The sequence below is a fragment of the Gorilla gorilla genome, chromosome 20, assembly GCF_029281585.2.
Source record: "Gorilla gorilla gorilla isolate KB3781 chromosome 20, NHGRI_mGorGor1-v2.1_pri, whole genome shotgun sequence".
Lineage (NCBI taxonomy): Eukaryota > Metazoa > Chordata > Mammalia > Primates > Hominidae > Gorilla > Gorilla gorilla.
The window spans coordinates 43879048-43899903 of record NC_073244.2 but is presented as its reverse complement, the minus strand read 5'-3'; the positions used below and the strand labels follow the sequence as shown (position 1 = coordinate 43899903).

Sequence of the window (20856 nt, the reverse complement as noted above, 5' to 3'; positions counted from 1 at the left end):
GCACTCTAGCATGGGAGCAAGAGACCCTGTCTCAGACACAAACCATCACAGGAGAAGGAAATGTTGGGGCTCAGGACACACCACCCCCAAAATATGACTGTAGGAGACCAGATATATATCACCCCAAATTATACTTCTTTGGAATATTTTGAGCTGGTTATTCTGAGAAACTGCAGACACAACAGGTGTAGCTCTGAAAAGCTGCCCTTTGCAAAAGAAATTTATGTCATGAAGGAAATCTACATTAGTACAAGTATCTGTACCAGGAAGAGACAACTTTTATTACCTGAGAGACTTATATCTGCATAACAAGACGACCTTTATTCGCCATGCATTTCCTCCCCTCACCATCCCATTACTAGTCCCTACCTGCCCCAGAAGCCCCAAGCCCCTAATCCTTATATAGCTCAGGATGCTATATAGGGTTTAGTTATCTGGCCCTTCTTCAAGTCTCTTGTTTTGTGGGACTCTGTTGCATATACACATAATTAAAACAGTTTTCCTCCCATTAGTCTCAATTCGAAGCCCAACCAAAGAACCCAGCAGGGTGGAGAGAAGCATTTTACCCTCCCCAGCTGAAACCAAATGTGCACCAAATATAAGATAAAATGTAGATGGTGTGAAGATCTTCACACTGCAAGCATTTTTGCAATCGGAAGGGAAAAAGCACGGGTTGAAAATGAAGGTCAAGAGTCTTTAGCAGAAACTTAAGAAATAGAGTGGTTGGGCGGGTGTGGTGGCTCACACCTGTAATCCCAGCACTTTGGGAGGCTGAAGCGGGTGGATTACTTGAGGTCAGGAGTTCAAGATCAGCCTTGCCAACATGGTGAAACCCTGTCTCTACTAAAAATACAAAAATTAGCCGGGTATATTGTCACACATGTAGTACCAGCTACTCGGGAGGCTGAGGGAGGAGAATCGCTTGAACCTGGGAGGCAGAGGTTGCAGTGAGCTGAGATCATGACACTGCACTCCAGCCTGGGTGACAGAGCAAGTCTCAAAAATAAATAAAATGATAAAAATGACAGTAGGATTTGCACTTTGGGAGGCCAAGGCAGGCGGATCACTTGAGGTCAGGAGTTCAAGACCAACCTGGCCAACATGGTGAAACCCCATCTCTACTAAAAATACAAAAATTAGCCAGTCATGGTGGTGGATGCCTGTAATCCCAGCTACTCAGGAGGCTGAGACAGGAGAATCACTTGAACCCAGGAGGCAGAGGTTGCAGTGAGCTGAGATCGTGCCACTGCACTCCAGTCTGCGCGACAGTGAGACTCCATCTAAAAAAAAAAAAATTGACAGCAGGGAGGTGAAACTTCAGTCACATGGCAGAAGCACTGGATACACAATGAACCAATGGTCTTCAAGAACTGAGGAAAATTTTGCTTTTTAAATGAAATCCGTATTATTTTCCATGACGAAGAGCTTATGAGAATTACTTGAATACTTTCTGTGTATTCAAGGGAGGGAGAGGGTGGGACTGCGGTGAAAAACACAACTTTAAGAAACAGGCTTAAGAAATGCTCACCGTGGACCCAAAATGAACTGAAGTGGAGGTTTCTGACTTAACAAAGGACCCTCACACCCCAACGTTCCAGACTTGGCACTGGGAAGAGGCCCGGGAAGACCAGAGGGCTGGTCCTGGACATTCATGGAACATGCAAGTTCAGTGTGTTCCGTGAGGAGGCGCCTGTTGCTAGCCCCACTTCGCAGATTCAGACCCTGATCCTGGCAGTGCTGCCTGAGCCCATGTGGGTAGTGGGTGAGGTTGCAGGGCTGTCTGGCCCCAGCGGGGGACCACTGCCACACCCTGCCATCCTCACGTGGTCTCCTGTCAGCCTGCCAGGAGCACTTTTGACCCAGGGGGTATTCTGTGGTGTTTTGCAAACATGGATGTGCCAGGTACTATGATGAGTGCTGCAACATTAGGAGTGACCCCAGCAAGCCGGTAGGCAGGTTCTGTCTAGGGTGCCAGGACCTGCCACTAGCCTCTCTGCTCAGGGCTCTGGGCATGGCAGGCAGGTAAACAGGCTGGGCCCTCCCAAGATGGGAGGTGACGAACTTCTAAATCAGGACCGTGCCTCTGGGACACCAAGGGTCCCTGTGCTCTGCAGACTGCTTTCAGAGAAATCTGTGCCTCTCTCAGGTCTGCTTGCCCCAAACTGCTCCCAAACTGACCCCCAGAGACGGGCCCAGCTCCTTCCATCCCTGACCTTTGCTTCCATCTGATATCTGGGATGCAGTTAAGTTTGGCCCAAGGCAAAGCTACCAGAGTTTTGGCTGAAGGTAACAGCTACGATGCTTCAGATGCAGTGCTTATGCTGTGCCAGGCTGTCTCATAAGGTCTCATAAGGTGCTTCCTTCCCTATCTGAAAGGGCTTCGTGCTGACCCCTGCGGCTGCTGCCTGAGCCTAGGTCCAATCGCAGTGCGGGAGAACCTCTGCTCCCTCCCAGAGAGATCCAGACCCTGGCAGCCCTGGATGCGGACTGGATGTTTCCTGGCCTTGTGTTGCCTGTCCCCCTCCGTTTCCCCAAAGGGGAAGGTTTTGTGTCCCTTGTGATGAGCCAGGACGTGGCTACGTGAACAGCACCACAGCCAAACCTGACGGGCATTTGGCCACAGCTGCAGGGAGGACACGGGGCCCTGCATTGCCTCAGGCCTGCTTGTGATTCCAAGTGGTGAAGCCCCATCACTGGTAAAGAGGAGTGGGACGGGCTCAGCCGCTCTCACCTGCTCAGCCAGAGGCAGGCCCGTGGCTTGGGGGAAATTCCTGGGCGGGGAGGAAACTGACCAACAGCTGAGTTACGCACACACAGCGGTTCCTGTTTGAGCTGCCTGACTTGGGTTTTAAATATAGCCTATTAAGGCAATTAGCGAATTGGTTCCAAAGTTTATCTCCTCTGATTCCCAAAGATAAAAGAAGGCATAATTTATCTTTAGGTAAAAAAGTGTAGACGATTTGGGACCATCTGGTTTTAAAAAAATAATCTGACCTAGACACAAATGAACAAAACAAAAACGGTTTTGGAGAGAAATTGGTGTGCCTGACCCTCCCCTTTTTTGTGTGGCGTATCTAAGCTTCATTGCAAAAAAAAAAAAAAAGTTGTTTAATAATTACCCTTATTGACCTCTGTACCTTCTGGACTTCCTTTGCTCCTGGGCACAAGACATGGCCATTTCTAGGGTTGGACCGTGCAGGCACAGGCGGTCAGCTGGGCCGCAGCTCCTCCGGCTCTGCAGGGTCACGGAGGAAGGTAAGTAAGGTCAGTGGGTGATAGAAAGGCTCATGGCTCTCCTGGCCGGGGCCTGGACAGATAATTTATTTAGAGAGAGGGTACAGGAGTGCATGGTTATCTCCTAGTTCAGTCTGGAACCGGGTTTCCTCGGCAATGTTTTCTTTCCTTTCATCACTCAATGAAAAAGTACCTGGCCAGGTGTGGTGGCTCATCCCTGAAATCCCAGCCCTTTGGGAGGCCGAGGTGGAAGGACTGCTTGAGCCCAGGAGTTGGAGGCCAGCCGGGGCAAATAGCGACACTCCCGTCTTTATAAAAAATATTGTAAAAATTTAAAAAGTACAAAGAAAAAGTACCTGTATTGTGGATCTGTGATGTATGGGAGTGCCTTTAATCTTGGGAAGGAATTATAAGACAGACTCTCCTTACCTGGACTTGATTCTGATAAATACATTCCACAATATTTTCATTTTTTTATTTTATATATATATATTTTTTGAAACAGAATCTCGCTCTGTGGCCCAGGCTGGAGTGCAGTGGCATGATCTTGGCTCACTGCAGCCTCTGCCTCCAGGGTTCAAGTGCTTCTCTTGCCTCAGCCTCCCGAGTAGCTGGGATTACAGGCACCCACCACCACACCCAGCTAATTTTTTTTTTTTTTTTTTTTTTTTTTTTTGCATTTTTAGTAGAGACGGGGTTCGCCATGTTAGCCAGGCTGGTCTCAAACTCCTGGGCTCAAGTGATCCGCCCACCTCGGCCTCCCAAAGTGCTGGGATTACAGGCCTGAGCCACTGTGCCCAGCCCGGGATGTTGTTAAATATTTCTTTTTACTTTTGAAAAAAAATGAAGTTGACCATAGAGGTAGAATGACTTTCAAGGCACAGGCACGTGGGCCAGGAGGCTCCCGGGGCCTGTCTGGGAGAGAGCTAAGCAAGCAGCTGAGCTTTGGAGAGCAGCGGGGAGCTGTGTTCCCCTGCCTGGACAATGTTAATGACTGACTTTGACTCTGGGGCCCAGCACATGAGCCCTGAGGGACTGGCAGCGGCCCCCACCTGCAGCAATAACCAACACTGTGCTTTTGCAGCCAGCTCCCCTAGTCCAGGCCGAGCTTGCACTTGCGTCTTGTCTGCTGCTGCTGAACCAAGATTTAGCTGTGCGCCCTCCTTGCAGTCTCCTGGAACCAGCAGGAGGAAACATGGGGGATACTGGCCTGAGAAAGCGGAGAGAGGATGAGAAGTCGATCCAGAGCCAAGAGCCTAAGACCACCAGTCTCCAAAAGGAGGTAAGGCGGTCTCTGGTGGGGCAGGCCCTTTGCAGGTTAGGCAAGGGTGTCTGAACGAGGGGCGCAGGCAGTGAAATCCGGGCCGATCCCTAGTGACACGGCAGAAGATGTACTCTTTGATTTGTGAAGTACATCTTTAAAGGGATAATCTCTGGACTTAGTTCTCTTTCCCTCTCGCCAGGGAACTCTGCATCTTCTTTTTTTTTTTTTTTTTTTTTGAGTTGGAGTGTTGCTCTGTCACCCAGGCTAGAGTGCAGTGGTGCCATCTCGGCTCACTGCAACCTCCACCTCCCCGGTTCAAGGGATTCTTCTGACTCAGCCTCCTGAGTAGCTGGGATTACAGGCACCCGCCACCACACCCGGCTAATTTTTGTATTTTTAGTAGAGACAGGGTTTCACCATGTTGGCCAGGCTGGTCTCGAACTCTTGGCCTCAGGTGATCCTCCCAAAGTGCTGGGATCACAGGCGTGTGCCACTGCACCCGGCTGCATATTCTTTTTTTTTTTTTTTTTGAGACAGAGTCTTGCTCTGTCACCCAGGCTGGAGTGCAGTGGTGTGATCTCAGCTCACTGCAACCTCTGCTTCCTGGGTTCAAGCAGCTCCTGAGTAGCTGGGACTACAGGCATGTGCCACTACGCCTGGCTAATTTTTGTATTTTTAGTAGAGATGAGGTTTCACCATATTGGCCAGGCTGGTCTCCAATTCCTGGCCTCAAGTGATCCACCCACCTTGGCCTCCCAAAGTGTTGGGATTACAGGCATGAGCCAACTTGCCCGGCCCGCATATTATTTTAAGTTCATACATAGGTGCTTTTGTGTGTTGAGCAAGTGTCTAGACGGGCCAGTATTTTTGTTCAAACTAATGGCCTTTCCAGGAGTGGTCAGAAAGGGCGTTCTTTTTAAAAATTTTAAAAAAAATTTTTTTAGAGACAGGGTCTTACTCCGTCACCCAGGCTGGAGTGCAGTGGTGCAATCATAGCTCACTGCAGCGTCGACCTGGACTCAAGCAATCCTCCTGCCTCAGCCTCCTGAGTAGCTGGGACTACAGGGGCACACCACCATGCTCTGCCAAATTTTTAACTTTTCAAAAAAATTCTTTCTGTAGAATCAGTGTCTTGCTGTGTTGCCCAGGCTGGTCTGGAACTCCCGGGCTCAAGCGATCCTCCCACCTCAGGCTCCCAAAGTGCTGGGATTATAGGCGTGAGTCGCTGTGCCCAGCCAGAGAGGGCGTTCTGATGGTTGAGTCCCCTCTAAATGCCTGTCCTTCTTATATCTGAATGGCTGTACTGATGGGAAGTACTGCCCCCAGCATAGCCCGTTCTGTCTTAGAGGCATCTACCAGGGACAGCTGCTCTGAGTTGGGCTGCAGTGAGCAGCTGGGGCTGGCCCTGGGCCTGCAGGGAAAGGGAGCTTGGGGCTGGGGGGAAGGCAGAAAGGAGCCCAACACAGCACACCGCGCCAGTCCCAGGCAGTTGGGAGCAGCAGGTGCTGAGCATGGAGGGGCAGGGAGGGCTTCAGGCTCGTAGGATGAGGAAAGGCAGCCCCAGGTGAGCTCAGGATGGCTTCTGCTTCCAGGGCAGAGGTGTGGGCAGGGCCTCCGAGAGCTCCCATGCCTGGCAGCAGAGGGAATGGAGGAGGGACAGCACCAAGGCTTTAGGGCTTGACCAGGGGGCTGGCAATGGCCTGAATGGCTTGGCCTGGGACCCCCCAGGAGGTAGACGATGGGCTGCAGCACTCTCCCTCTCTGCCAGTCTCAGGCCAGATCTCAGGAAGGGCCTCTTGGAACCCTGGTGGGCCCAGTGGCCACAGAGCGCAGCTGAGAAATCCCCAAGATGTGTCTTCTGAGCTGGGGACAGGTGTGGCGGCACACGCCTGTAACCTTAGCACTTTGGGAGGCTGAGGTGGGAGGATTGCTTGAGCCCAGGAGATCGAGGCTGCAGTGAGTCATGATCGCGCCGTTGCACTCCAAGCCTGGGTGACAGAGCGAGACCCTGACTCTAAAAAAGCAAAAATCTGAGCTGGGTTTACCCCTCAGTCAAGCAGCTTCAGGGTGAATGCAGACCTCACCCACATCAGAACTCAGGCAGTCCCTCAGCAGGAGGGAGGATTCTGGAGCCAAACTGCCAGTCCCGGGCAGGGCTGAGATGAGGAGGAGAGCTGAGCCCGTCCCCACCCTGTCCTGGAAGTGCGCCCTGGCCCTGAAAGCGGACGCTGCTCCCCAGGGATCCCACTGGTGTGTGCAGAGTCCTCAGGGTGGCAGCCTGCAGCTGGGAGCCCCTCATCCCCTGCGATCTGACTCCAAGCCCAGCTTCTTCCCAGACAGGTGAACATGGGTGCTGGAAACTTCAGGCTCTGGAGATCTGGCCGGGGCTGCTTCTGAGGACAGAAGTGTTATGAGTAGGGCTTGAGTTGGACTTTTTTTTCCTCCTTGATTGGTGTGTAATTTACATACAGTGTAATGTGCAGGGTTTTTTTGTTTTTTTTTTTGAGACAGAGTCTCACTGTCACCCAGGCTGGAGTGAGTGTAGTGGCTCACTGCAACCTCCGCCTCATGGGTTCAAGAGATTCTTCTGCCTCAGCCTCCTAAGTAGCTAGGAACAGGTGTGCACCAAAATGCCTGGCTGATTTTTGTATTTTTTAGTAGAGACGGGGTTTCTCCATGCTGGCCAGGCTGGTCTCCAACTCCCACCCTCAGGTGATCCGCCTGCCTCGGCCTCCCAAAGTGCTGGGATTACAGGCATAAACCACTGCACCTGGTCGAAATGTACCGATCTTTAGTGCTGAGTTTGGTGAGTTTTGACAGATGTACCACCCCAGAAAGCTCCCTCGTGCCCCTTTCTAGGCAGGGCCCCAGCCCTGAATTCCTGTGGCTGTGGATTAGTTTCACCTGTTCTTGAACTTCACAGGCATGGAACCATCTGGTGTCTCTCTGAGCTGGGTTCTGTTCTCAGAAAGCTCCCATCCTAGCAAATGGCACTGGGCCAGGCACGGCGGCTTACGCCTGCAATCCCAGCACTTTGGGAGGCTGAGTTGGGAGGATTGTTTGAGCCCAGGAGTTCGAGGCTGCAGTGAGCCATGATCTCACCTCTGTGCTCCAGCCTGGGCGACAGAGAGAGATCTGACTCTAAATAAATAAGTAAATAAAAATAAGATAAAAGAAAATGGCACCACAGAAAGTTCAGAGTGCCCGAATGTTTCTGTTTCTGGGAGGCCTCCGTTGCTCACCCTGCATGGAGCCTCTGGCCAGGAGTCTAGGCTCAGAGGCGTATCCCGAGGGCCTTTCTCATTGGCGGGCTGTTGCCAAGTCAGCATTTTCATTGAGGGCACAGGATCACGGTTAGGCACGTGGAACCTGAGCCAGGTCTCCCCCTCTCTAGCTGTAAACCCCGGACAGCCTCCTAACCTTTCTGTGCCTTAGCGTCCTCCTCTGTCCACGGGGGTGACACAGTGTGGCCAGCTCGCGGGGCTGTCACGATAATTAATCATGTTAACATAAAGCTCCGGGAGCGGTGCCCCGGTGTTGCCAGGGCAGCCGCTCAGGGTGGAAGCGCCTGGGACATGGGCTTTGGCTGGGGCTGCCCTGGCCATACCGAGGGAGGGTGGCACCTGGCCTTCTGGGCTGGGTCCGGGCGTGGCACTAACGCCCTCTTCCTTCCTCCACACCCAGCTGGGCCTCATCAGTGGCATCTCCATCATCGTGGGCACCATCATTGGCTCTGGGATCTTCATTTCCCCCAAGTCTGTGCTCAGCAACACGGAAGCTGTGGGGCCCTGCCTCATCATATGGGCGGCTTGCGGGGTCCTCGCGACGCTGGGTAAAGAGACTTGGGAGCCTGGTGCAGCATGCAGGGGCATGCCAGGCAGCTGCTACCTGTGCCAGCCCTCACCCTGCCAGTATCCCTCTTGGCACATGTGTGGCAAACAGGTGTAAATCAGGCTGGACTGAGTGTCCAACGCCGGAGCTCAGGGCCGTCCAGCGAGGGCGGACCACGGTGGGCCCCTCCATACGAGCGCAGCCTCCGGGGGGAGGAAGGCTCCCTGGGTCCGGGGCAGTGCCTCACAAGGGGCCTGTGGGCCCTTCCTCTCTGTGTTCCAGGTGCCCTGTGCTTTGCGGAGCTTGGCACAATGATCACCAAGTCAGGGGGCGAGTATCCCTACCTGATGGAGGCCTACGGGCCCATCCCCGCCTACCTCTTCTCCTGGGCCAGCCTGATCGTCATCAAGCCCTCATCCTTCGCCATCATCTGCCTCAGCTTCTCCGAGTATGTGTGCGCGCCCTTCTATGCGGGCTGCAAGCCTCCTCAAATCGTTGTGAAATGCCTGGCCGCCGCCGCCATCTGTGAGTACCCGAGCCCAGGGCAGGGGTCAGAAAAGACCTGGCACAGAGGGTGTCTGGGGACTCCGCCCTCAGCTCCTCCCCAGTGAGTCTCTGGTGAGAGCCCAGGCAGGGCCTGGCATCAGCCTTTGCAGTACCTGTGGGTGCTGCACACTGGGGACCCCCAGGCCCGTGGGGGCTGCAGGGAGGGGTGCCGCTGGCTGTCCTGCAGGGCAGAGCCTTGGCTCAGGGCCCAGCTTCTTCTCCCGGCGTGGTGGCAGGTTGCTGTAATCCCAGCTACTCGGGAGGCTTCTTACCATGCCCTGATAATTTTTCGCCATCTGAGGCAGCCCGGCTAAGGTCATCTCCAGGTTCTTTTAAAAGGTCCTTAAACTCCCATGTTCGGATCTGCCCTCTTGGAATTTGGCAGATAATATGGTGGCTGGTGGGAGAGTAGGGGTGGGCCGCAGGCAGTGGCTCATGCTTGGAATCTCACCACTTTGGGAAGCTGAGGTGGGAGAATCGCTTGAGGCCAAGAGTTTGAGATCAGCCTGGTCAACACAGTGAGACCCTGCCTCTACAAAAAATAAAAACATTAGCTGGGTGTGGTGGCATGCACCTGGCGTCCCAGCTACGTGGGAGGCTGAGGAGGGGGGATCACTTGAGCCTTGGACCCTATCTCAAAAAATAAAAGAGGCTAGGTGCAGTGGCCCACGCCTGTAATCCTAGCACTTTGGGAGACCAAGGCGGATGGATTACATGAGGTCATGAGTTCGAGACCAGCCTGGCCAACATGGCAAAACCCTGTTTCTACTAAAATACAAAAATTAGCAGGGCGGGGGAGGGGAGTGGTGGGGTAGTGCGTGCCTGTAATCCCAGCTACTGGGGAGACTGAGGCAGGAGAATTCCTTGAACCCGGGAGGTGGAGGTTGCATTTAGCTGAGACTGTGCCATTGCACTCCAGCCTGGACGACAGAGTGAGACTCCATCTCAAATAAATAAATAGATAAAAATAAAATTACAAAGATTGGATATGAGGGCGATCTGGCAGGGACATCTGTCACCCCACTGATCGCCAGGGTTGATTCAGGTGATCTGGCTGGCTAGGCCAGTGTGCTCTTCCTCCCTCACTGCTCCACGTGCGTCCCTCCCGAAGCTGCGCACTCGGTGGAAGAGGATGACCATCCCCGATAGAGGAGGGCTGGTCTTCGGTCAAGGGTATATGAGTAGCTGCGCTCCCCCGCTAGAACCTCCAGACAAGCTCTCTACTAAAAATACAAAAATTAGCCGGGCATAGTGGCGTGCACCTGTCGTCCTAGCTACTCAGGAGGCTGAGGCAGGAGAATTGCTTGAACCGGGGAGGCAAAGATTGCTGAGATTGTGAGCTGAGATCATGCCACTGCTCTCCAGCCTGGGTGACAGAGTGAGACTCCATCTCAAAAAAAATAAAAATAAAAATAAAAAAATATATAAAAGAAAGGAGACTCTCTCCCGGGCTTTGCTGAAAACCATAAATGCAGAAACTGTCCCCACCCTTCCAGTGTTCATCTCGACAGTGAACTCACTGAGCGTGCGGCTGGGAAGCTACGTCCAGAACATCTTCACCGCGGCCAAGCTGGTGATCGTGGCCATCATCATCATCAGCGGGCTCGTGCTCCTGGCCCAAGGTGACCCACGGGAGGGTGGGCCCTGCACGGGCACACACCAAACGCCCTTCCACTGGGAGCAGGAGCAGCCTTGCCCCATGAGCCCATCTCCAAGGAAGCATGGCAGGAACTCGGTGGGAGGGATCTTTAGTTTCAGGGCGTGTTTATGAAGCTGGGGTCACAATCATGCCCATCTTTCCCGTGGAGATGCACTCAAGATCTGCCCGGTTGACACCCGCCGTTCACTGTCTGGCTTCATTACAGGAAACACAAAGAATTTTGATAATTCTTTCGAGGGCGCCCAGCTGTCTGTGGGAGCCATCAGCCTGGCGTTTTACAATGGACTCTGGGCCTATGATGGATGGTGAGGTGTCCTGAGATGTCCCGAGTCTGGGGGGTGGGTGGGGTTCTCCAGGTGACTTTAACTCCACCTGTCATGGAAAACAATGAGTTCCCCTTTCTGGGGTTTGGTGTGACTCTGACATTCACCCTCACATTTCCTTTTTGTGAAGCATGCGACAACCTCTCCCCTTTATTCCCTGAGACACCTGCTCAGTCAGCCAGAGTGCTCTGTGTAGAACCCTCACTGGGCCAACACAGACTCAGCCAAATCAGAGGCAGCCAGGGCCCAAGCTCAGGTTTTCTGTTTTGTTTTGTTTTTTTTTTAAGACAGGATCTCACTTGGTCACCCAGGCTGGAGTGCAATGGCGTGATCATAGCTCACTGCAGCCTCGAGCTCCTGGGCTCAAGTCAGCTTCCCGCCTCAGCCTCCTGAGTAGCTGGGACTACAGATAGGAGCTGCCATGCCCTGATAATTTTTTATTTTTATGCTTTGTAGAGACAGTCTCTCAGTGTTGCCCAAGCTGCTCTCAAACTCCTGCACTCAAGCAATTCTCTCTCCTCGGCCTCCCAAAGTGCTGGGTTTACAGGCGTGAGCCACTGCGCCCAGCCCCAAGCTCTTGATTAAACAAAGAATACTCAATAGCACTTCTATTTAACCTTGAAAATCATTAGGTTTGGGAGCCTCTCTGAATCTATTATGGTTTGGGGGACTGCCCTACAAAAATAAATAATACCATATAAAGTTTATATATTTATCGAGTTTAGTGGATGAGACTCTGTTTTTGTCTTTTTTTTTTTTTTTCTTTTTTTGAGACGGAGTCTCACTCTATTACCCAGGCTGGATGGAGTGCTGTGGTGAGATCTCGGCTCACTGCAACTGCTTGAATCCCCCAGGTTCAAGCAATTCTGCCTCAGCCTCCCGACTAGCTGGGATTACAGGCACCTGCCACCATGCAGGGCTAATTTTTGTATTTTTAGTAGAGACGAGGTTTTACCATGTTGGCCAGGCTAGTCTTGAACTCCTGACTTCAAGTGATCTGCCCACCTTGGCTTCTCAAAGTGCTGGGATTACAGACGTGCGCCACTATGCCTGGCCCATTTTTGTCCTTTAAGGAAGAAGCATGGCCGTCTGCAACGATGGTCCTTCTCTTCTGCAAAGCATTTATAGATTTAATTCCCTTTTCAGACAAAGAATATTCCATTTTTTCAAAGCACCTGGGGACTCACTACTCCTGATTATTCTTGAAAATCCGTGTGATTCCCGAGGAGGGCAAAGGTTCAACCAGCTGACAGATGTGTAGGTCTGGGTAGGGCCCCAGGCCCCACCACTAGCAGGGCCATTCACCTGGAAAGAAATTCACCTGGAATTCCTGCAGGAGAATTTTTTCTCTGGTAGAGAATCTTAAATGAGGCCAACATTTATTATTGTGGGTTTCATTATCGAAAAAGAAAGTCAAGGTGTGTGACGCTTGTTACTTTCCTTTTTCCAGGAATCAACTCAATTACATCACAGAAGAACTTAGAAACCCTTACAGGTAACAGCTGAATCAGTGCAGAGGACAGTAGCCGGGCAGCCTGATTTCTCTTCTCCTGGTGAAGGCTGGAGCTGTTTCCCTGGGTATTCCATGATGCCCTTCCCGACAGTGAATTATTTCTTTTTCTTTTTTTTTTTTTTTGAGACAGAGTCTTGCTCTGTTGCCTAGGCTGGAGTAGTGCAGTGGTGCAATCTCAGCTCACTCATTTTTGTATTTTTTTAGTAGAGATGGGATTTTGCCATGTTGGCCAGGCTGGTCTTGAACTCCCGACCTCAAGAGATTCACCCATCTCGGCCTCCCAAAGTGCTGGGATTACAGGTGTGAGCCATTGCACCCGGCCAGCAAATGGTTTCTTATGAGCTCACTATGCACGCTTAGAGTTTGGTTTGGTTTGGGACAGAGCAGTGGCTCTTAAGGGAGGGAAGAGCTTGGTCTTCCTTTATCTCTGGCTTATTTTGCTTTATAAACAGTTCCATGTGAACTGCTCTGGAGTCTGAGAGAGGCAGCATTCTCATCTGAAAATGTCTTACGTTCCTGCTGGGGCTCTGCTACCTGCAAATCTTCTCCCTGGGAGGGCCTCAGGGAGGGTGTCCATCTCCCGCGGGAGGCTGTGGTCTGAACCTGGGTCTCCGTGTCATTGCCCCTCCCAGAAACCTGCCTTTGGCCATTATCATCGGGATCCCCCTGGTGACAGCGTGCTACATCCTCATGAACGTGTCCTACTTCACCGTGATGACTGCCACCGAACTCCTGCAGTCCCAGGCCGTGGCTGTGGTGAGTGCCCGGGCATCGCTGCTGGCGGGGGCTGTGGCTTGTGGGAAGGGGTAAGGCAGGTGTCAGCACTGGAGGTGAGCTCCCTCCCAGGGAAGGAGGGCAATATTCACGGACGGGGACACGGACTGGGCACGCACGGCATGGAGCTGGAGGCAGGGCCGGGCTAGCCAGGGTGAGGGTTCGACAGGAAAGCATGAAACAGAGGCAGAAAGTGCCAGGGAGTCGGGGGAGGTCATTATATATTAAAAAATATATATATTTTTGGCAAAACTGGCAATTACTTTTGCACCACCCTAAATAATAATGAATCATAGAAGGTGAGAGGTGAGAGGCATTGGGGTCAGTGAAGAGGTGGCTGGGGGCCTCCTGCAGTTGCAAACAGACAACCACGTGTTGGGGATTTGGAAGGTGGAGGAGACGCAGTTTGGATAAGTGTTGAGGTCACTGACCACAAGACTGGGGGCTGCTAAGGTGGGAGGGAGAATTCAGCCATTCCGGTTGGAGTGGGGGTTCAGGGAAGTGAGAGGTGAAGGTGTCAGGATATTGAAATGACCAAGAATTACGCAGCTGGGTGTGGTGGCGAGTGCCTGTGGTCTCAGCTACTTAGAAGACTGAGGCAAGGATCACTTGAGCCCAGGAGATTGAGGCTACAGTGAGACGTGATCACACCACTGCACTCCAGCCTGGGCGACAGAGCAAGATCCTGTCTCCAAAAAAAATCAAATTAAAAAATAAAGATTTGGCCAGGCATGGTGGCTCATGCCTGTAATCCCAGCACTTTGGGAGGCCGAGATGGGTGGATGGCAAGGTCAGGAGATTGAGACCAGCCTGGCCAACGTGGTGAAATCCCGTCTCTACTAAAAATACAAAAATTAGCTGAATGTGGTGGCATGCACCTGTAATCCCAGCTACTTGGGAGGCTGAGGCACGAGCATCGCTTGACCCTGGGAGGCAGAGGTTGCAGTGAGCCGAGATAGCAACATTGCACTCCAGCCTGGGCAATAAGAGCAAAACTCCATCTCAGAAATAAATAAATAAATAAATAAATAAATAAATAAATAAATAAATAAATAAAGATTTATGCCAGGGAGTAGTAGATAAGAGACTTCTATTGCTATCACAATATCTGGAGATAGGCGAGTGGCGTTCTCCTCTCTCCTCTGCAGTGGAGGAGTCAGAGGCTGTGCCCCAAGGCGAGGGGGGTCCCTGGGTCCCCTGGGAGGCCAGAATAGCTTTTGGGGGCCGGCCGCTCTTGGAGGCCGAGAAAGACCCTCAGGACTCATCTCGCGTCTCTCACCAGACATTTGGTGACCGTGTTCTCTATCCTGCTTCTTGGATCGTTCCACTTTTTGTGGCATTTTCAACCATCGGTGCTGCTAACGGGACCTGCTTCACAGCGGGCAGGTAGGGGACCCCTACCGTCACTCCCAGGGTGGACAGGGGCGGCGAAAGCAATATCACCTCCAAGGAAGACACACAGCTAAAATCCTCAGGGTTCTGCCAGGCGAAACCCACGCCAGTACAAGTAGGAGACCCAAATCCACAGAAGGGATGTAGCTTGAACCCACACCACAGACTGGCCAGGAAGGCATGGATGGGCCTGCACATGGGAATTGATCAAGGCTGCCTGGAATCTCAGCCTTTCCACTCCAGGGGGCCCTAGTTCCCTGGGGGGAAGCTGCCCATGCTGAGGCGAAGGGAAGCGACACCACGTGAATGAGGCACTTGTTTTCCACGTGGCACTTTTTACCTTTTCACCTAGGGATATTTTTCACGTAGTGATATTTCCTGAACATCTTCCCCATGTTAATATATACAAACTAATTTGCTAATTAGCAAATTAATAAATAACCCAGAATTGGCTAACTTTCCCTTAAAGGGCCAGATGGTAAATATTCCAGGCTCGCAGCCTGCATAAACCTCTGTCACAGATTCTCAACTCTGCCTTGGTACCCAAGAGTGAACAGCCATGGTCATGTTCCAATAAAACTTTATTTGCACAAACAGCTGTGGTTTGCCAATCCTTTAGACCCAACTGGTCTAGAGACTGCCACCAGCTGTGTTGTATCACACTTTCAGATGCAGCATAACTTAACAAATCCTTCACTCACACCTGGGTGTGGGTGGTTTCCATGAACGTTGCCGCAGTGAACATCCTCGAACACGTGTCTTGGCTTAGTTGTCCAGTGTTCTGAATGGATATATTTCAGAGTGAAATTGACAAAGTCTGTGTATGTTAAAAAATGAAATACCATAAAATCATTCTTCTAAAGCCAAACCGAAATACATGTAGTGCTAGGCCTCCAACTTCGTTCTTTGTCAAAAGCGTTTTGGCTAGATCCTTTGTATTTCTTTATAAATTTTTAAATTTAAATTTTAATTAACTAATTAATTTTGAGGCAAGGTCTCACTCTGTCGCCCAGGCTGGAGCGCACTGGCACGATCTTGGCTCACTGTAGCCTCTACCTCCTGGGCTCAAGCAATCCTCCCTCCTCAGCCTCTGGAATAGCTGGGACCACAGGCACGTGCCATCACACCCAGCTAACTTTTGTATTTTTAGTCGAGATGGGGTTTCACTATGTTGCCCAGGCCCATTTCGAACTCCTGGCTCAAGTGATCCTCCTGCCTCCACTTCCCAAAGCCCTGGAATTACAGGCATGAGCTATCGTGCCCAGCCTTATATTATTTTTGAGATGGAGTCTTGCTCTGTCACCCAGGCTGGAGTGCAGTGGCGTGATCTCGCCTCACTGCAGTCTCCGCCTCCCTAGTTCAAGCAATTTTCTGCCTCAGCCTCTGGAGTAGCTGGGATTACAGGCACCTGCCATCACGCCTGGCTAATTTTTGTATTTTTAGTAGAGACGGAGTTTCACCATCTTGGCCAAGCTGGTCTTGAACTCCTGACCTCGTGATCCACCTGCCTCAGCCTCCCAAAGTGTTGGGATTACAGGCGTGAGCCACCGCACCCGGCCGCCTTATTTTAAATTGACAAATAATAATTGCTTATATGGGCTGAGGCAGGAGGATTGCTTGAGGCCAGGAGTTCGAGACTAGTCTGGGCCACATGGTGAGACTCCGTCTCTACAAAAAGAAATTTAAAAATTAGCTGGGTGTAGAGGCCCATGCCTGTAGTTCCAGAAGCCCAGAAGTTCCAGGCTGCAGTGAGCCATGATCACACCACTGCACTCCTGCCTGGGTAACAGAGTAAGACCCTGCCTCTAAAAAATAACAACAATAATTGCATATATGTATGTGGTACAGTGTGATGTTTCAATACATGTAAACATTGTGGAATGGCATATGTATCACCTCACATACTTCTTTATGGTGAGAACATTAAAAATTCACTAGCTGGCTGGGCGCGGTGGCTCACGCCTGTAATCCCAGCACTTTGGGAGGCCGAGGCGGGCAGATCACGAGGTCAGGAGATCGAGATCATCTTGCCTAACATGGTGAAACCCTATCTCTACTAAAAATACCAAAAATCAGCTGTGCGTGGTGGCGGGCACCTGTAGTCCTAGCTACTTGGGAGGCTGAGGCAGGAGAATGGCGTGAACCCGGGAGGCGGAGCTTATAGTGAGCCGAGATCACGCCACTGCACTCCAGCCTGGGCAACAGAGCAAGACTCCGTCTCAGAAAAAAAAAAAATCCACTAGCTATTTTGAAATATACACTATTACTAACAATAGTCACCTTGCTGTGCAGTAGATCACCAGAGCTTATTCCTCCCATCATACTGAAACTCTGTAGCCTTTGACCAACATTTCCCCTTTTGCCATCCCAGGCCCCTCTTCCTTCAGCCTCTGGTAACCAGCATTCTACTCTCTATTGCTATGTTTGAATTTTTAGATTTCATGTATGTTGCAGGTGATTACAACTATCTGGGCTGGTGGTACAGGGATAAGAAGAATTTACCAAGACAGCTGTAGGTCAGGAAAGGCAGATTTATTAGAGAAAGTAGGAAAATACATTGCAAGGGTGCAATGAGCAGGTCAGCGAGAGAGGAACTGACTGCAAAGAGACAAAGGCTTGCTGGGGATTTTGTAGGATGATGCTTGTGCTGCGTGCTGGACAGGGGTACGTGCAGTACTGATAATGCCAAGGTTGCAGTGAGCTAACTTGCATTTTTCTATTTTTTTTTTTTTTTTTTGAGACGGAGTCTTGCTCTGTCACCCAGGCTGGAGTGCAGTGGCATGATCTCGGCTCACTGCAAGCTCCACCTCCCAGGTTCACGCCATTCTCCTGCCTCAGCCTCCTGAGTAGCTGGGACTACAGGTGCCTGCCATCACGCCCGGCTAATTTTTTTGTATTTTTAGTAGAGATGGTGTTTCACCGTGTTTGCCAGGATGGTCTTGATCTCCTGACCTCGTGATCCACCCGCCTTGGCCTCCCGAAGTGCTGGAATTACAGGTGTAAGCCACCGCGCCCAGCTGCATTTTTCTATTAGCTGAGGGACTGGCGATCACTGGGCACAGGAATCTTGTAAGTTATTTGTGCAGGGGGGCTATGTGTCCTGGACCATGAAGAAAGGCGGGCTTGTAGCTTATCTGTTTTATCTCTTTTGGCTTTCCCTTGGTCCCACCAGCCTGACTCATTTTCCCTAATTAGGACTCCATAATATATAAGGGAGATCATGGGATATTTGTCTTTCTGTGTCTGGCTTATTTCACTTAGCATAATGTTCTCTAGAGTCATCTCTGTTGTCAAAAAATGACAGAATTCCATTCTCTTTAGAGTCGGAATAGTATTCCATTGTGTATCTATTACATTATTTTTATTCATTCATCTGTGATGGACACTTAGGTTGTGTCCGTGTCTTGGCTGTGGTGAATAACGTTGTAATGAACATGGGAGTGCAGACACCTGACATGTGGATTTCAATTCATTCAAATATATACCCAGAGGTACACAGGAGTGCAGGTATCTGGCATATGATTTCAATTCATTCAAATATATACCCAAGGCCAAGTGCAGTGGCTCACGCCTGTAATCCCAGCACTTTGGGAGGCCGAGGTGGGTGGATCACATGAGGTCAGGAGTTCAAGACCAACCTGGCCAACATGGTGAAACCCTGTCTCTACTAAAAATACAAAAATTAGTGGGGCATGGTGGCAGATGCCTGTAATTCCAGCTACTCAGGAGGCTGAGGCAGGAGAATTGCTTGACCCGGGAAGCAGAGGTTGCAGTGAGCCGAGATCGCACCAGTGCACTCCAGCCTGGGCGACACAGTGAGATACTCCGTCTCAAAAACAACAACAACAAAAAATCATTGCCCAGACCAATGTTACAGAGCTTCCCTGTTTTCTCCTAGGAATTTTACAGTTTCAAGTCTTATATCCGTTTTGAGTAGATTTCTTGTCTAAGGGGTGAGATAAGCGTCCAATTTCATTCTGCCAGCTTTCCCATTTGCATATGAATATTACAATCAGCTTGCCAGTTTCTACAGTAAAGCTGTTGGGATTTTGATCAGGACTGGGTTGAATCCATAGATCAACTGGGGGAAGACTCTGCTGTCTTAAAAGTACTGAGTCTTCCAGCATGGGTACGGTGGCTCACACCTGTAATCAAAGCACTTTGGGAGGCCGAGGGGGAGGACTGCTTGAGCCCATGGGTTAGAGACCAGCCAAGGCAACATAGTGAGACCCCATGTCTACAAAAAATACAATAGACTTAGCCAGGCATGGTGGCACATACCTGTGGTCCTAGCTACTCAGGAGACTGAGGTGGGAGGATCGTGTGAGCCCAGGAGGTCGAGGCTGCAGTGAGCTGAGATTGCACCACTGCACTCCAGCCTGGGAGACAGAGTAAGACCTTGTCTCAAAAAAAAAAAAAAAAAAAAAAAACTGAGTCTTCCAATCTATGGGTGGACTATTTAGGTCTTTAATCTTGTTTTAACAACTTTTTTGTTTGTTGGTGTTTTTTGTTTTTTTTTTTTTGAGACAGGATCTTGCTTTGTCACCCAGGCTGGAATGCAGTGACACGATCCTGGCTCACTGCAACATCTGCCTCCCAGGTTCAAGTGATTCTCATGCCTCAGCCTCCCAAGTAGCTGGGATTACAGGCATATACCATCACACCTGGCTAATTTTTGTATTTTTAGTAGAGACAGGGTTTCACCATGTTGCCCAGGTTGGTCTTAAACTCCTGGCCTCAAGTGATCCACCTGCCTTGGCCTCCCAAAGTGTTGGGATTACAGGCGTGAGCCACTGGGTCCGGCTTAATTTTCTGTAAAAAAAAGTTTTTTGAGTAGTTTTTGGTATATAGTTCTTGCACATCTTTTGTCAAATTTATTCCAAAGAATTTCATTTTTCATACTATTGTAAATGGTATTGTTAAAAAAAAGTTGCTTAATTTTTAGTTTCTGATACTTTATTGCTAGTATACACAAACACAATTTTAACAGTTCTAATTAAGGTACAAATATAAAACTCACCCTTTGTAATTGTACAACTCAATTATTTTCATAAATTTATAAGGCTGTACAAACATCACAATCCAATTCTACATCATTTCCATCACCCCAAAAAGTTTCCTCATTGCCTAATTAATCCCTGCTTTCACCCGCAGCCCCAGGCAACCACTAATCTACTTCTGTCTCTATAACTTTGCTTTTTCTTGACATTTCATCTAAATGGAATGACATGGGCCAGGAGTGGTGGCTCACGCCTGTAATCCCAGCACTTTGGAAGGCTGAAGTGGGTGGATCACTTAAAGTCAGGAGTTCAAGACCAGCCTGGCCAACATGGTGAAACCCTGTCTCTACTAAAAGTACAAAAATTAGCCGGACGTGGCGGGTGCCTATAATCCTAGCTACTCAGGAGGCTGAGGCAGGAGAATGGCTTGAACCTGGGGGACGGAGGTTGCAGTGAGCCGAGATTGCACCATTGCACTCTAGCCTGGGTGACAGAGCGAGACTCCGTCTCTCAAAAAAAAAAAAAAAAAAAAAAAAAAAAAGTTTATAGCTTTGGTCTTGTAAAATCTGGCAGGACTAACGCTCCCACGTCAGAATTCTCCTTGTCTGTTTAGCATTCCCTATACACTTACAATTATTTTGTCCAGTTCCAAAAGTGCTGCTTGCATTCTGATTTTATGGAATTTCTATATTAATTTCTGGAGCACTGATAAAAAGATTTGACAGTATTCACCTTGAGTCTAAATCTCCCTTCCATTTATCAACTCCCATCCTCCCGGTTTCACTTCTTTTGGGAATTAATATCAAGTTCATATCAATTCAAAGTTAAGATATGTAGTTGTAAATAGATGGGTCTTTGTGGCATTTGTATTGACTTCTAATTTTACTGCACTGTAATTAGAGTATGTGACCTTTATGATATCAAGTCTTGGTTTAGGGTTTTTGTTTGTTGTCGTTTTGAGACAGGGTCTCGCTGTCGCCCAGGCTGGAGTGTGGTGGTGCAATCATGGCTCACTGCAGCCTCAGACCCCTCCCTGTGCTTAAGTGATCCTCCCACCTCAGCCTCTCAAGTAGCTGGGACCACAGGCACATGCCACCATGCATGGCTAATATTAAGTTTTTTGTAGATGTGAGGTCTTACTATGTTGCCCAAGCTGGTCTCAAACTCCCGGCCTCAAGCAATCCACCCACTTCAACCTCCCAAAGTGCTGGGATTACAGGTGTAAGGCACAGTGGCTGGCCTGATATCAATTCTTTTTTTTTTAATTTTATTATTATTACACTTTAAGTTTTAGGGTACATGTGCACAATGTGCAGGTT

General features: G+C 50.1%; 1 protein-coding gene across 3 annotated transcripts in view; it reads left to right on the top strand.

Moving 5' to 3' along the window:
- The first annotated feature begins 2037 nt into the window (after positions 1-2037).
- SLC7A9 (solute carrier family 7 member 9) overlaps positions 2038-20856 on the top strand; it is a 40230-nt gene continuing 21411 nt past the window's right edge. The window contains exons 1-9 of one of the 3 annotated variants that reach the window (XM_055368896.2): positions 2038-3255; positions 4405-4516; positions 8183-8330; positions 8612-8854; positions 10372-10497; positions 10741-10840; positions 12309-12353; positions 13004-13127; positions 14428-14531. In XM_055368896.2, the coding sequence (XP_055224871.1) occupies positions 4430-4516; positions 8183-8330; positions 8612-8854; positions 10372-10497; positions 10741-10840; positions 12309-12353; positions 13004-13127; positions 14428-14531 (977 nt within the window). In that variant the 5' untranslated portion in view covers positions 2038-3255; positions 4405-4429. Of the gene's footprint in view, positions 3256-4318; positions 4517-8182; positions 8331-8611; positions 8855-10371; positions 10498-10740; positions 10841-12308; positions 12354-13003; positions 13128-14427; positions 14532-20856 lie in introns of those variants that run through there. The other 2 variants (XM_055368895.2, XM_055368897.2) reach the window with 2 other exon arrangements.